This window comes from Fukomys damarensis, unplaced genomic scaffold, assembly GCF_012274545.1.
Source record: "Fukomys damarensis isolate Sample0158 unplaced genomic scaffold, DMR_v1.0_HiC HiC_scaffold_16, whole genome shotgun sequence".
Lineage (NCBI taxonomy): Eukaryota > Metazoa > Chordata > Mammalia > Rodentia > Bathyergidae > Fukomys > Fukomys damarensis.
In genome coordinates, this window is record NW_022900928.1 from 8,367,790 (window position 1) to 8,380,069 (window position 12,280).

The window sequence follows — 12,280 nt, forward strand, 5'->3', positions numbered from 1 at the left end:
TTAATAACATACTGTTTGCTCAAAGTAAAAAAATCAGTTATTCCCCCAAATTGATTGTATAAGCATTTAGTGTCCTCATATGTCCAGAGGACGCAGTTAAGTAACAAATAATCAATAGCTGTTTACTGAACAAAATCAACAAAACACAAGGCCTCGAATAAAGATGGAATGTGTAACAGAGGACAATGGCCAAACATACTTCTCCCAGGGAAGCATAACATGATCTTCCTGGCCTATTTCTATCTCTTCTGAATGTTGGTATTAAATCTAGTCCATTGTCCCAGCTATCAGAAAGTACTAGGAGTACAAAGAGGATTTTCTATAAGATCAGTTGATAAACCCAAAAGGTACACGAGAAGTCAGAAAATACCACAGAATGATCTCCTCGTGAGTCATGCTGGGTTGGTACCCCTGAGCTATCTATCCAGCTTCCATATACTTTTTCACCTTTGCTGTTTGACTTACAATGAACTGACCAATATTTTGCATTCCAACATATAAATTTTAGCTTGCCAACCAACTTGCTGTTGCTTCTTTAATCTGTATCCAGGAATCAATCTGGGATGGGATGTATTATTGGTACTGATTAAATATGTATCTAGAGCCTGAAAATTATACATAATACCTACATTTGGGCATGACCATAAAAATAGGTCTATGGACCAAAATAATAATTTTCTTCTCCATCAAATGATTTTTTTTATGCTTCAAAAGAAATCTGAGTATGATGTGAATACTCTTTCAAAAAGTACATTTTTAAATTGACATTTTGTATGGAGGATCAGAAATATCTGAATTTAGAATATCATCAATACTCTCTTGAAAAATAAAAAAATGTAATAGCTACATATTTGACAATCTTTGCACAAGTCAACTATCACACTAGTAAAGCTTCAGTAAACACTTTTAACTTAGTAGGCAAATTTCTGCTTTACCAAAGAATTAGGATACTTTCTAATGAGACAGGACCAACTTCAAACCACTTTCAAGACATCTCTAACTTTCAGGTAGATAAAAAAGTACACTTTGAAAGAGCCACATAGTGAAAATCCAGAAATGCTTCTGAGGTGACAAAATGGCTGGGAAAAAATAATTTTAACATTTGCCTTCACTATTCCATTTCTAAAATATGTGAATACTTAGTGTGCCTATCATATGTAAGAAAGACATCTTTCACATGGCCAAACTTTTATTCCTCTCTTCCTTGGTGACTCTCCTCTAGCATGCAATGTCTTTTTCTAGTAATATAATGAACTTTTCTACTTGCAAATGTTTGCCAGTTTAAATCCTCTCAAGCCACTGGACTCCTTTCTATATCATGAAGGCTTCCATTTGTAGTAGATAATCCATCTCCTCCTCATGAGCACAAGTCCCTTCAAAGGTGATACTTGAGATGCTTCTAGGGTGTCTTTCGAGAAAACTGCACAAGCCATCATTTAAACTGCTTATAACAGTTAAGACGGTTATGTCTAGTCTTTTTCTTCAAAGGGTCATTTATTTATAGCAAACTTTTTTCTCCTTGTTTAGGCATGCTGATGACCTCAACTGCCCCAGACTAGGTCCCAAGAGGAGAATTTCTTGGAAACTTAGATTTCAGGGCCTGGAAAGGATATTAGAAGTCATCTACTCCAACCCCTTCATTTTATAGCTGAGGACACTGAGCTCAGAACAGATAGCTGAGTGACTTTGGGCAAGTTTCCTGCCAAGTAGTACAGCCAGAAGCAGACGCCAGGTCTCCTGATGCCCAGTTAGGAGCCAGGTCTCCTGACTCTGAGTCCAAGATCTTTCCATTTCACACACTGTTTCTGTTCTCTGAGGCTGTGTTAGGCTGCTCACATTGATCACACTACTCTGTAAATGATCATGTTGGCTAAATAAAATGCTTTTGATGACAAGTCACGGGATGCTGTGTAATCGAGCTATACTTTAATTAATCACATGCTTCTCTGACCTGGAACATCTTGATGCCTCTCCCTTATCACACTGTGGATGATAAGCACCTCAATAAGCCTTTCAAGCAGTGTATGATGTACCCGCTTCTGGACACTTTCTTCCTCTACCCATGAGGTTGATGCTAGTCTTTATTCGGTTATGCTGAAGTATGAAACCCCCTATCTCAACACGTGCCCTGTAGTCCCCAAATATGCTTATCCATGCCTTGTCTGGATAGCTATTAATCTTTCTTTGGATCTCAGTTTAAACTTAAGTTTTTTAGAGAGGATTTTCCTGAGCCTTCTGGTATCTTATCCTGTTTCCAGCCATTTCGTATTCTAATGGGAATCTATACATTTTAGGATTTATAAAAAGTTCGATCAATGACATATTACGCCACCTCTGTAATGTTTCTTTGCTAACCCACCTCAAGCTTTGTAAAATTAGGTGCAGTGTCTATTTTTGATCATCTTAGTATCCTCCAATACCTAGCAGAATGTGCCCGGAACACAACCATAAGAGTTACTACTTAGTGGTCGATTATTTTGTGCCAGAGCTTGTTCTAAAGGTGATGATGTCATTTCTAACCACCAACAAATCTTGAAGGTTGGTGCTGCACTAATTTTATAGATTACAAATCTGAGATGCAGTTCAGTAGGGCTCTTATCCAGAATTACACAGAAAAAGCTGAAACTGAGATTTGAATTGCACATTCTTCCAGAGTCCAGCTTTGAAATGGGTAAGTTATGTTCTTTCACACTCAAATACTTTATAATTAATGAATGCATTTTTACCCAAAGTAAAATAACAGTTTCATTGATCTATATAAAGTAGCAAATATTTAGTATTTATTACATGTCAGACACTGTTCCAAGTACTCTACATATTTTAAATGTTTATTACCTATTTTGTCTTCCAGAACATTTAAGAGTTTCTGGTTTTTATATCTAGGTCTTTGATCCATTTGGGATCTGGGGATGAGGGCAGAGGAGAGGGTTGGAAAGAAAGTGGAAGTGAAAAAGATTAAGATGCAATATGTATGTACCAATTCCCCAAGTTGAATATAGTTATTATATATTGCAAAATATATCAATATAAAGGGGAAAAATTCATTAATTTTGAACAGACAGCTGAAAAGTAATAAATTGCTAACCCAACAATCATTAGTGGTGCCCAGTAAAGACAAAAGAAAGACAGAAAATACATAATTAAGCTAGAATAACTTCCTCCAATTTGCTAGACATAAAAGTTTCTCATTTGCATAAAAAATGGCTAACAGGAAGCAATCCCTTCCCCCTGGTCCAGACAGGGCCCCAGCAGGATGAAAGGTCTCCATGAGAGGCCTTCCCACCTCACGATCCCTCGGCAGGACACGTTTGTGAAGAGTACAGCTTACATACACACATTTTGGAGGCCTGGTTAAATGACAAAAAGCTGCCAAAGTAGGGTTACACTTAGGGAACCAAAACAATGATCATCTAATTTAAGAATGAGGTCTAAAGACAGAAGCAAATAATATAAAAGCCTCGTAAAAAGCCCACAGTCAGAGTGAGCAGGGAAAGCTCTTCCAAAAATGTGCTAAGACTTTGCTTATCATTGCCAAAATTTCAGACGGACATGGTGCTGCTCACTTAGCTGCTCATTTCATCAGCTAGAAAGTAAAGATAGCAACGCTAATCTTGGAGGATTCTTGAAATAATAAAACAATCTTGGGAAATCCCTTCTGTAAATGCTAAAGCACCCGGCAGTTTCTACCATTACTCGATATTCTTAATATATCTTAATATAAGAATAATATACCTTAGGAGCCCTGCAACAGTTCTTTCCTCGAGTTATGAATCAATTGTTATTGACTTAGAAAATGGATGAGTTGAAAGTGTTGATATACATATACACATATGATGACCCTTTAAATGTGTAAGTCTGTTTTACAGGTGGTTGAAGGTTCCTCCTGTACATACACCAGACACAAAGGGGAGCGACAGCCTTAGTTAGCATGAGATACCATTTTTACTCAACAATGACACTGTTAGACAAGTACAGAACAACACAGCCAAATCGAAAAGATGCATTTTAGTCCAAGGTTAGCCAACTCCAGTCAGCCCATCTGGACAAAGTACAGATGATTTTGTCCCTGAGTTTGGGGCTGCAGCAGTTTCCAGAGGTGTGCTATAAAAGTAGGGCAAAGAAATCCAGCCTTAGAAGCTACATTTCAGACTATGACCTGTGAACAGTATCAAAGGGACAGGTCACGTCGGTCAGTTGTGCAAAAGAAAAGACAAAAATAAATCAGGCCAAAATACAAATGAAAGAAGCAATTTGACCACATACTTTCCCACATCAATGCACGAGGTTGGAAGTATGAAGCACAGAGAACGTGAGAGACATAGGGGAAATCCGTTTAAATTTTCCACTTGCTTCAGGTTTCCCAGATGAAAAAAAAAAAACAATAATGCAAGTCTTTCTTTCCAAGGCGCTATCACATGCTTTGGTGAAGGACACTAAAAGAGGGAAAAAATGCCCACAAATACTGTTATCTCTGCTCACAGAATGTATCTTATAACCTTACCTAAGAGATTGGTTAACCACAGGGCCAGATCTTCTTTCATCGGTAGCAAATTAGCTTCATGTCTGCTGGCCAGCCACTGGCTATACTGATGCATATCAGACAGACCCGGCCCACTGCGTACCTTTGGATTCAGAGCAGTGCACATTATTTATCCACTTGTAATACCTGCATTGGAAACACAAGCACAGCTGCCTTTTAGAGAGTCTTCTCTGCTTAAAATCGTGCCCCCACGACTGTAATGAACCGGATTCATGAGCATTTTTCTAACAGTCCAAATCATTAATTATTAAACACTATTTACTTTGTCCCGGGCCTCTCACTTTTGTCCCAGCGCTTAGTGGGAAGCAGCAATAATCAAAGGTCAATAGAAAAATCAAACAGTAAGCGTTTAGCTTGTGTGAAACAATATATTTGGAAAGATCCGGCTGCTAAGGCAAGAAAGTGCATTTATGCAAATACAGTATAAAGCAGTTAAATTAAAATTTTAGTGTTCTGTTTAACTCATTGCTTGGATTCATTTTTAAAACTACAGATTTACACTTACTCTTAGGATTAGATATTATCTGCTAGGTATTTACTCAGTTTTTTGTACACTTACAGTCTTTACTCCTATATTCACTGCCCAAAAGATTAAGCTAAGTGTAGCACTTTTGTTTTTCGGAGCTGGCCAAGCAATGGTGCATTCACAATTAAAGATTTCATCCGTGGACACAGGAGGAAGATACTTTCAGAGTATCCCCCACCATTCTCTCTGGTAGTCACAGAAAACAAAGCTAGAGAAGAAACCTGACAACGAAGATCAGCCGTCTACACTTCGTCAGAATTAAGTTTGGATCTGGGTCTTTTCTTTTTTTAAGACCAATACTCTTCCCATAATGACTAATTTTGATGAAATAGTTAATTAAGAACCCATATTGGTAGCCAATAATTATACTTTATTTCTAACGAATATTGTCATAGTGTTGTTCTGTTTTGGTTTGGTTTGATTTTTTTGTCCTCTACTATCAACTCTCTTGCTTTGTATGTTCCCACATTTTCTGTTTTACACATTAGGGTTATTACTTTTAGGAATAAGTACTTAAATGTTTTACATCTATAAAAAGAATTGATGGTTTCATTAGCCCAATCCTCTATGACTAGCCCAAACCAAGGGCATAGAAAAGATGTTTGAATATGTGTTGCCCCGAACTACAGAAGCAACACTGAAGCAACTAGGACAAAGAGATACTGTCAATTAGGAAACATGCTGCATTGTCTGTAAATACAGAATGTACATGAAATAACCCAGTGCGTTCGAATGAGTGGCAAGGAAAAATATTTGCGACACAGAAGAAGTAACCCTATATGACACCCCGGGGTTTTCGTCCATGTTTCAACATCTACACTTTTTACGGACATGCTGGGAATAGAACCCAGGGCCTTGCCCAGCAAGGGCCCTGTCATGCAGCTGTATCTCCAGCTGTTCCTATGTACAGTGCGTTAGTTACCAGTATAAAGCACATGCTCTCTGGGTTTTATTCTCTGCAACTTTGCATAGTATTCCCTTCCAATAAATGTCCAGTCTAATTCCGTTGTAATAGATTAATTTATTTGAAAGATTACTTTTGAAAAAAAATAAGACAGTGATGTTCAGAAGAGTACAAAAGGTGACCATCTGTAAATATGAGAAGACATTTGGGAAAATGAGTAAATAGCCAAAACGTGCCATAAACATACAAGCAAAGGACACCATTTCAATGCTGATGCAATTACTCTGTGAGTAATTTTTGAAAAAAACCCATAAATTTTCTTTGACAATATCATGTAATTATGCGGAGAGAAGCAGGGCAAATGTAAATTGTTCTGAATACATCTTGTCGTATTACTAAATCGCGAATATTAGCATTGTTTATTCTCTCCCATCTAATAATGATATCGATCATTCCCTTAAAGTCCTAAGGTTTTTCTCCTAACCTTGTGATTCAACAGTAAACTCCTGAAACATTTTTTTGTTCCAATTTTCAAAAATATGTTCACTTTCAGTAAAATAAAACATCTCTCTGTAGTTGATTCGGGTTCCCACAGGTCAGCTAGCCTCAGAAATAAACATGCAAGTAATAATACATTTCAGTACATGATTTATACATTGAAATAACCAATTGAAATCTTAAAAGGGTTACCTCTAAAATGCCTTTCTTCTCAAGACACAATCTCTCCCACTACTGTCCTGAAAGTGAGATGTAGCTGCTCAGTAACTTTACCTACACCCTATTATGTGATTTGAAACTTCCACTAAGTTTGAGAGCCCTACTTTGCTCTATAAAAGCAAAAAGACACCTCAGAGTCTGAAGCTCATTGTCCAACAAAGAATTCATCAAGGGATAGTTTACAGCCAGCCTAATGGCATGTAACAATCACAACGAGCCAGTGGGACACAATCCTTCCCTTCCATACTACTAAACAGTGAAGTTTTTATTTTCCTTGACAGTAGCACATTTATTTCTCATATAATCTGCCTCATGTTTTGCCAGAAATGTAACCCAAGCTATCTTATAATATGTAGAGGTGATCATTTAGGAAGAACACTAAACATAATTGAGAATTTTTTTTTTTACTTTGGTAATTTGTACATATTAAAAATTTTATTGGGGGAGGAAAAGGAAGAATACAGCCACATTTCCCAGGAGGCCACATGAGACAAAGAAGGATTAATGGAAGATTAACAGGCTATAAAAGTTAAATAAACATATGACCAAGATGTAGAAATTTAAGGTCACTGTCATAGATGAGGACACTATGGTTTAGATCTTTTCTCAAAAGAATTAGGATTTCAACCCAATTTCTTCCAATCCACTCTTCAAATTCACATCATCATCAACTGGGCATGATTTGGTGGATCGGCAGAATGTCACTACATGGAAGTCTTAGATTTCAAGTTTGCCAGGAGAAAAGCAGGAAACATGGAATGGGCTCAGTTAGGATGATCAAAATTTGGGATGTGGCGTAATTTACCCCATGGTGAAGTAGATCCCAATTTAAATGCTAACATCGTTATGATAAAAGTTCAAATGAGTCTAAAATTCCCACATAGAAAGATAACTACAGAACTTGACCCTTTGTATAATTTTTAATAAATGGTAAATCATTCTGGATGAATTGAATTAGAGCATAAAGAACAAACTAACAAAGAGATCATTCAATCTTTTGAACTTACTCAAAATTTTCAAAACTCCAAAGGTGTAGGGGAAGTGGGAAGGGTACGGGAAAGGAAATAAGGGAAAAGAAAAAATATGAGAAAATGAAAAAATGGAAACAAAGTCTTTGTAAATAGGAAAGGGTGGAGGGGGTGAAGGGAGAGCAGGGGAATGGGGAAAAAATGAGCACCAAGATCTGTCATGGAAAGGTACAAGATCCCAATGATGAATCTAACTGTACTGCATACTTAAAAAGTACCAATAAACTTAATAAAAAAAGAAAAGAAAAGAGATGTCAAGGTGGGGCATTTGAAGATGAAGTGAAATGATAACTGATTAACTGGAATCAGAGAAAAAAGGTAGATTAGGAATAGAGAAAACATTTTTTTGTATACCTAAACACTGCAAGTATTTACAATACAATTTCTATAATCCCAATATTTTACAAAGCTTGACCAGCAAATGTGGTAAACACTAAACCCAACTATTTAGAAGGAGAAAGAACTCCAGTACTCTCCTGAGTCTTCCACACTGTGGTTCTATAAGCTCTCCAGGTCCACCAAAAAGTGGAAAACTCAATCCTCAAAACTTGGAATTTGGAAAAATAAAGCTTAAAGGGAAAAACACGCAGAAACTTAATATGGTATTCTTCAAAGACTCTGTGTGTATTTTTGTTCTTTCTTTCCACAGGAAAAGTGATTCTGGAATAACAATTATGAATATGATGAGACATGAACAAGCCCAGGGGAAGAAGAAAAAGTAAATGACTCCATAAGTGAAATAGCACATGTGTAAAGACTGTCTGGTCTGCTTCTCGGGAATCTCAGTGGAAGACAGGGTATCTCTGACTCAGAAGAGAGGATTCTGTCACGCCACCTAGAGGTGTGCTTTGATTATGACCAAGATGAGTTTTGGCCTGTCTTGGATTACTGACACGTTAGAGTGGATATGCTGCACAGGAAATAAATTGGAAAGAAAGAATAGCAATAGTAAAGTAAGATCAACATTATGTCACTGCTGTGTGATTCCACTAAGAAGCCAGATTAATAGATGCAATACAAGAACTGGAATCAGAAGTCCTAGGGTCAAATAATGGCATCACTATGTTACCTACTATTAAGTAACTATTCTATTCTAGTCATCTGACTTTTCCTTTTGGTGCCTGACTTCCCTGTGTACACTGAAAACTAACACTTCAACGGAATTGTAAGGATTCAATGTCTGTGCCAGTGCCTTTATAGTCAATATCGCCATCATTACCATTAGAAAATAGATCAAAATAAAACTTCCACTGAATTATTTGGAAAGAAATAAAATCCTGCTACAAAATAGGAACAGTTTACAAAACTGTGAACCTTTAGGAAAAGTCAAAAGAGAAGGGGGAGAGGAGAAATCAGGCAAAGTATTAATGATGTAAGCCTATAAACAGTGAAAAATTCCAAAGTCTCCTTCACATTGAAAAAAAATGTCAACTCTAAGATGATGTATGAAATCCTGAAATATAAAATGAATAGCGTATATGTGCTTCTTTAAGTATTGGTCATAAATTATACTACATTTTTTTATCAGTTAAAGATCATAAACTAATATGATAGAGAGATCCTCTCCCTCTCCCCGTTTCCTCTGCTCCCTTCCTCCCCCTCTTCCTCCCTACCTCCCCATCTTTGTGTCAAACATATAGACTCAGAGCCTCAACTATGGATCCTGAAAGCAATGAGTCCTAATGGTCCCAAGCCAAGGGACTCAGCCCCAGGGGCCCTCCTTGCTTTCACCTGAAGTATAGACCTCAAAGTTTCTATTCACTTTTGTTTATTATACCTGCAGCATAACGTGGAAACAAAGAGTACAAGTCATTAACACTATCTTTCAAAAATAAAAACAAACATAAAAGGCTCTACACCCCAAAAGCTTCCAAAATTTAGAGAAAGAAGATGTAATCCTTCAAAACTGGACTCAAAGAATAAATCATCAATGATGGTTCTTTTGCCATTGTGAGTACTTTTAACATCCAGATTCTTTTTTTTTTCTTAAGCAATAATTCATCTAAAAAAATGTATATTCTTAACCAATGCTATGAATGCAAAATCCTAATCGAAGCGTCTAGGTAGAACATGAAGTCCTTAATTTAATCAGAAAAGTAGTTTCACATCTTGAAATGGAATCTCTAGCTCTTTTGGGAAGTGGCTGTCCACAAATAAATGAAAACCAAGTCACTAAACATAAAGGCAAAATTTAGCGCAAAATTTTCTAATAGCATAGTAAGACCTTTAAACTCAAAACAAGACCTTTGAAAATGTATCTAATGGAATTCCTTGTCATTAATGGAAGACTGGAATCAGTCTGCGGAGTGTTAACTCTACCAGCTTCCTTCTCTTGACCCCAAGCCCCATGATGCTCCATCTTGGATGAAATGATGGTACCCCTGGGATCACAAGTCCTTCTCAAATCAAGAGTAAAAAATGTGACTGTTTGGGAATTGTGGTTCTATGTTCTATGGCATTATGGATTTTTCAAGTTTATCTTTCTAAATCCCATTAAACCATTCTTCCTAATAATTTAACACAGGATTTTTTTTTTACCTTTATCAGATGAGATTGAAACATAATTTGAATGGAAAGCTATCCAAAAGTCATTAATTGTAATTCTTAAGGGCTATGTCAAAACTTTGTATAAACAGACTGGGTAAGTCAATTTATGACTAGGTATTTTTTTGTACTGTTAATAAGACAAAGGCTTCTGGTTTACTTAAGTTTAAGGTAGTCAAAAGCAAGAAGAGTCCTAATATACAGACATTTCTCATGTAGGACAAATATTAAAAGATAAGTTGACCCTAAGAGCATTTGACAGAAAATTCCACAAATATATTACCATTTTTCTGAGAGATATTTTCTATTTTCATTCCAGATCTAGCCTCTAGTTTTACTTTTCTTTTTAGTTTTGAATGTGAAAACTTTGATAGTTCCTCAGGAGAAATAAAAAAGAAATAGTAGATCTTGTTTGGGGCACATAGTCAAAACACAAAAATACCAACATAATGTCACCATATCTGCAATAGTTTAAACATAAACCATAACACACTGTAAACAAATTCTGAGAGCTGCATGATTTGCCTTCAAGGAAGGTAACTTAGGTGTTTCAAAGGCTCCTAAAGTCCACAGTGCGGACTGGTAGTCTTGGAGCAAAATTCTAAAATAACGAGGCTCAAAGTTGCACCATATCTGCAAGACTGAGATTTCTTCACTACGCCTGCTTACCGAGACACTAGAAAACCCAAGGGCAGATCACACAGCCTTTCTGCACACGGTGAAATAAGTTCTGCATTATGAAGCTACTTCCTCAGAAAGTTCAGTCCCCTCACAAAAGTAGGGTACTTAGCTGTAAAGTAAAGAAACAGCCCAATGCCTGGGAGCATTTGGGCTGAAATCCAAGCTACCTTTCTGTGCAAAAGCTCCCGCGTGCACCCCAAAGGCATCCTGTCCAAGACCGGCTCCGGCCCTTACCTTCTCCTAGGCAGCCAGAACTTGGATGCCCATATTGCACAGGACCGCCCCAGCCACCGCCTTCTCCAGAGTCAGGGGGAGCATTCCTTGGGAAAGCGCTCATTGATCACTCAGAGACAAGCCGGGCACATCTGAACCCAGTTGCTCATCAGTGTTCCCAGGAAAGAAGATTCGCTCAGGGTTTGTCCTTGGCCTGGCCTCTGCGAATCTCAAGGCGTAGGCGAGGAGGGAAGCAGGGCTTCCTCTGCGTGGCTGGTACATCCCACCTGTCCGGGCCTTTATCCTAACACTGGGAGGCCGAGCGGGTGTTTCTGTGCACTGGCAGATCCCGTTCCCACCCGCCCCGCCAAACGCCACACTGCACGATTAACCCGGCTCATGGAACGGGGGTGGGGGTGGGGGAACCCATTCAAGTGTTGTCAGCTCTTGCCTGGGAAAGGACGCAGGTGGAAGATGAAGAGGGTGGAAAGGGTACAGGCAGTGACTTTTGAGAAAGATTAAACGGAGGAAAGTTCGGAGTCGCCCACTCCCACCATGGAGGGTACTGGAGCATTCAAAACAGAACCTAAGGACTGCTGATGTTGCCGCCTCTCCACTCCACGGACCAGGCACATCAGAGGTGTGGGCACCTGGCTTGCAGCGTGCAGTACTGAGGGATACAAGTTAACGAGGGCTTCCAAAGCCACGAGTTGGTTTCCCCATTCCGGATTCCAGTCTTTGAACTGGTCCAAAAGAACCACACAGCATACAACCTTCCCAAGCGGCAGCCTTTGACTAATCAGTTTTTCTAGAAACCCTCAACTCCGTCCCATTCATCCCTGGCAAACTTTGCGCGCCCCCCGCCCCGCCACCCAAGCCCGGGGCACTGGTATTGCGGATCCTCCCTCCTGTCTCGCTTAGTGGACTTCAACCTTCAGCACCAGCCGAGGCGCAGCTTCCTGGCGCTCAGCTCAGCGCGTTAGAGCCGGTGCGGGGGCCAGTGCGGGTGCCGGTCAGAGACGTACCCTCGGGGCTCCGGTGAGGGGTGAGGGCCTCACTCTTCCTCCAGGGAACTAAGGGCGCCGGGGTGACCCCACCCCCACCCCACCGCCCCGCGCCGCAGGGAG

General features: G+C 39.0%; 1 protein-coding gene across 4 annotated transcripts in view; it reads right to left on the reverse strand.

Moving 5' to 3' along the window:
* Window positions 1–11,473, reverse strand: part of Gas2 (growth arrest specific 2) — a 124,362-nt gene extending 112,889 nt beyond the window's left edge. The window contains exons 1-2 of one of the 4 annotated variants that reach the window (XM_033764065.1): window positions 11,175–11,473; window positions 4,502–4,666 (exon numbers count right to left, since the gene is read on the reverse strand). In XM_033764065.1, coding sequence (XP_033619956.1) covers window positions 4,502–4,646 — 145 coding nt within the window. In that variant the 5' untranslated portion in view covers window positions 4,647–4,666; window positions 11,175–11,473. Of the gene's footprint in view, window positions 1–4,501; window positions 4,757–11,174 lie in introns of those variants that run through there. The other 3 variants (XR_004517403.1, XM_010621269.3, XM_010621270.3) reach the window with 3 other exon arrangements.
* Window positions 11,474–12,280: the final 807 nt, after the last annotated feature.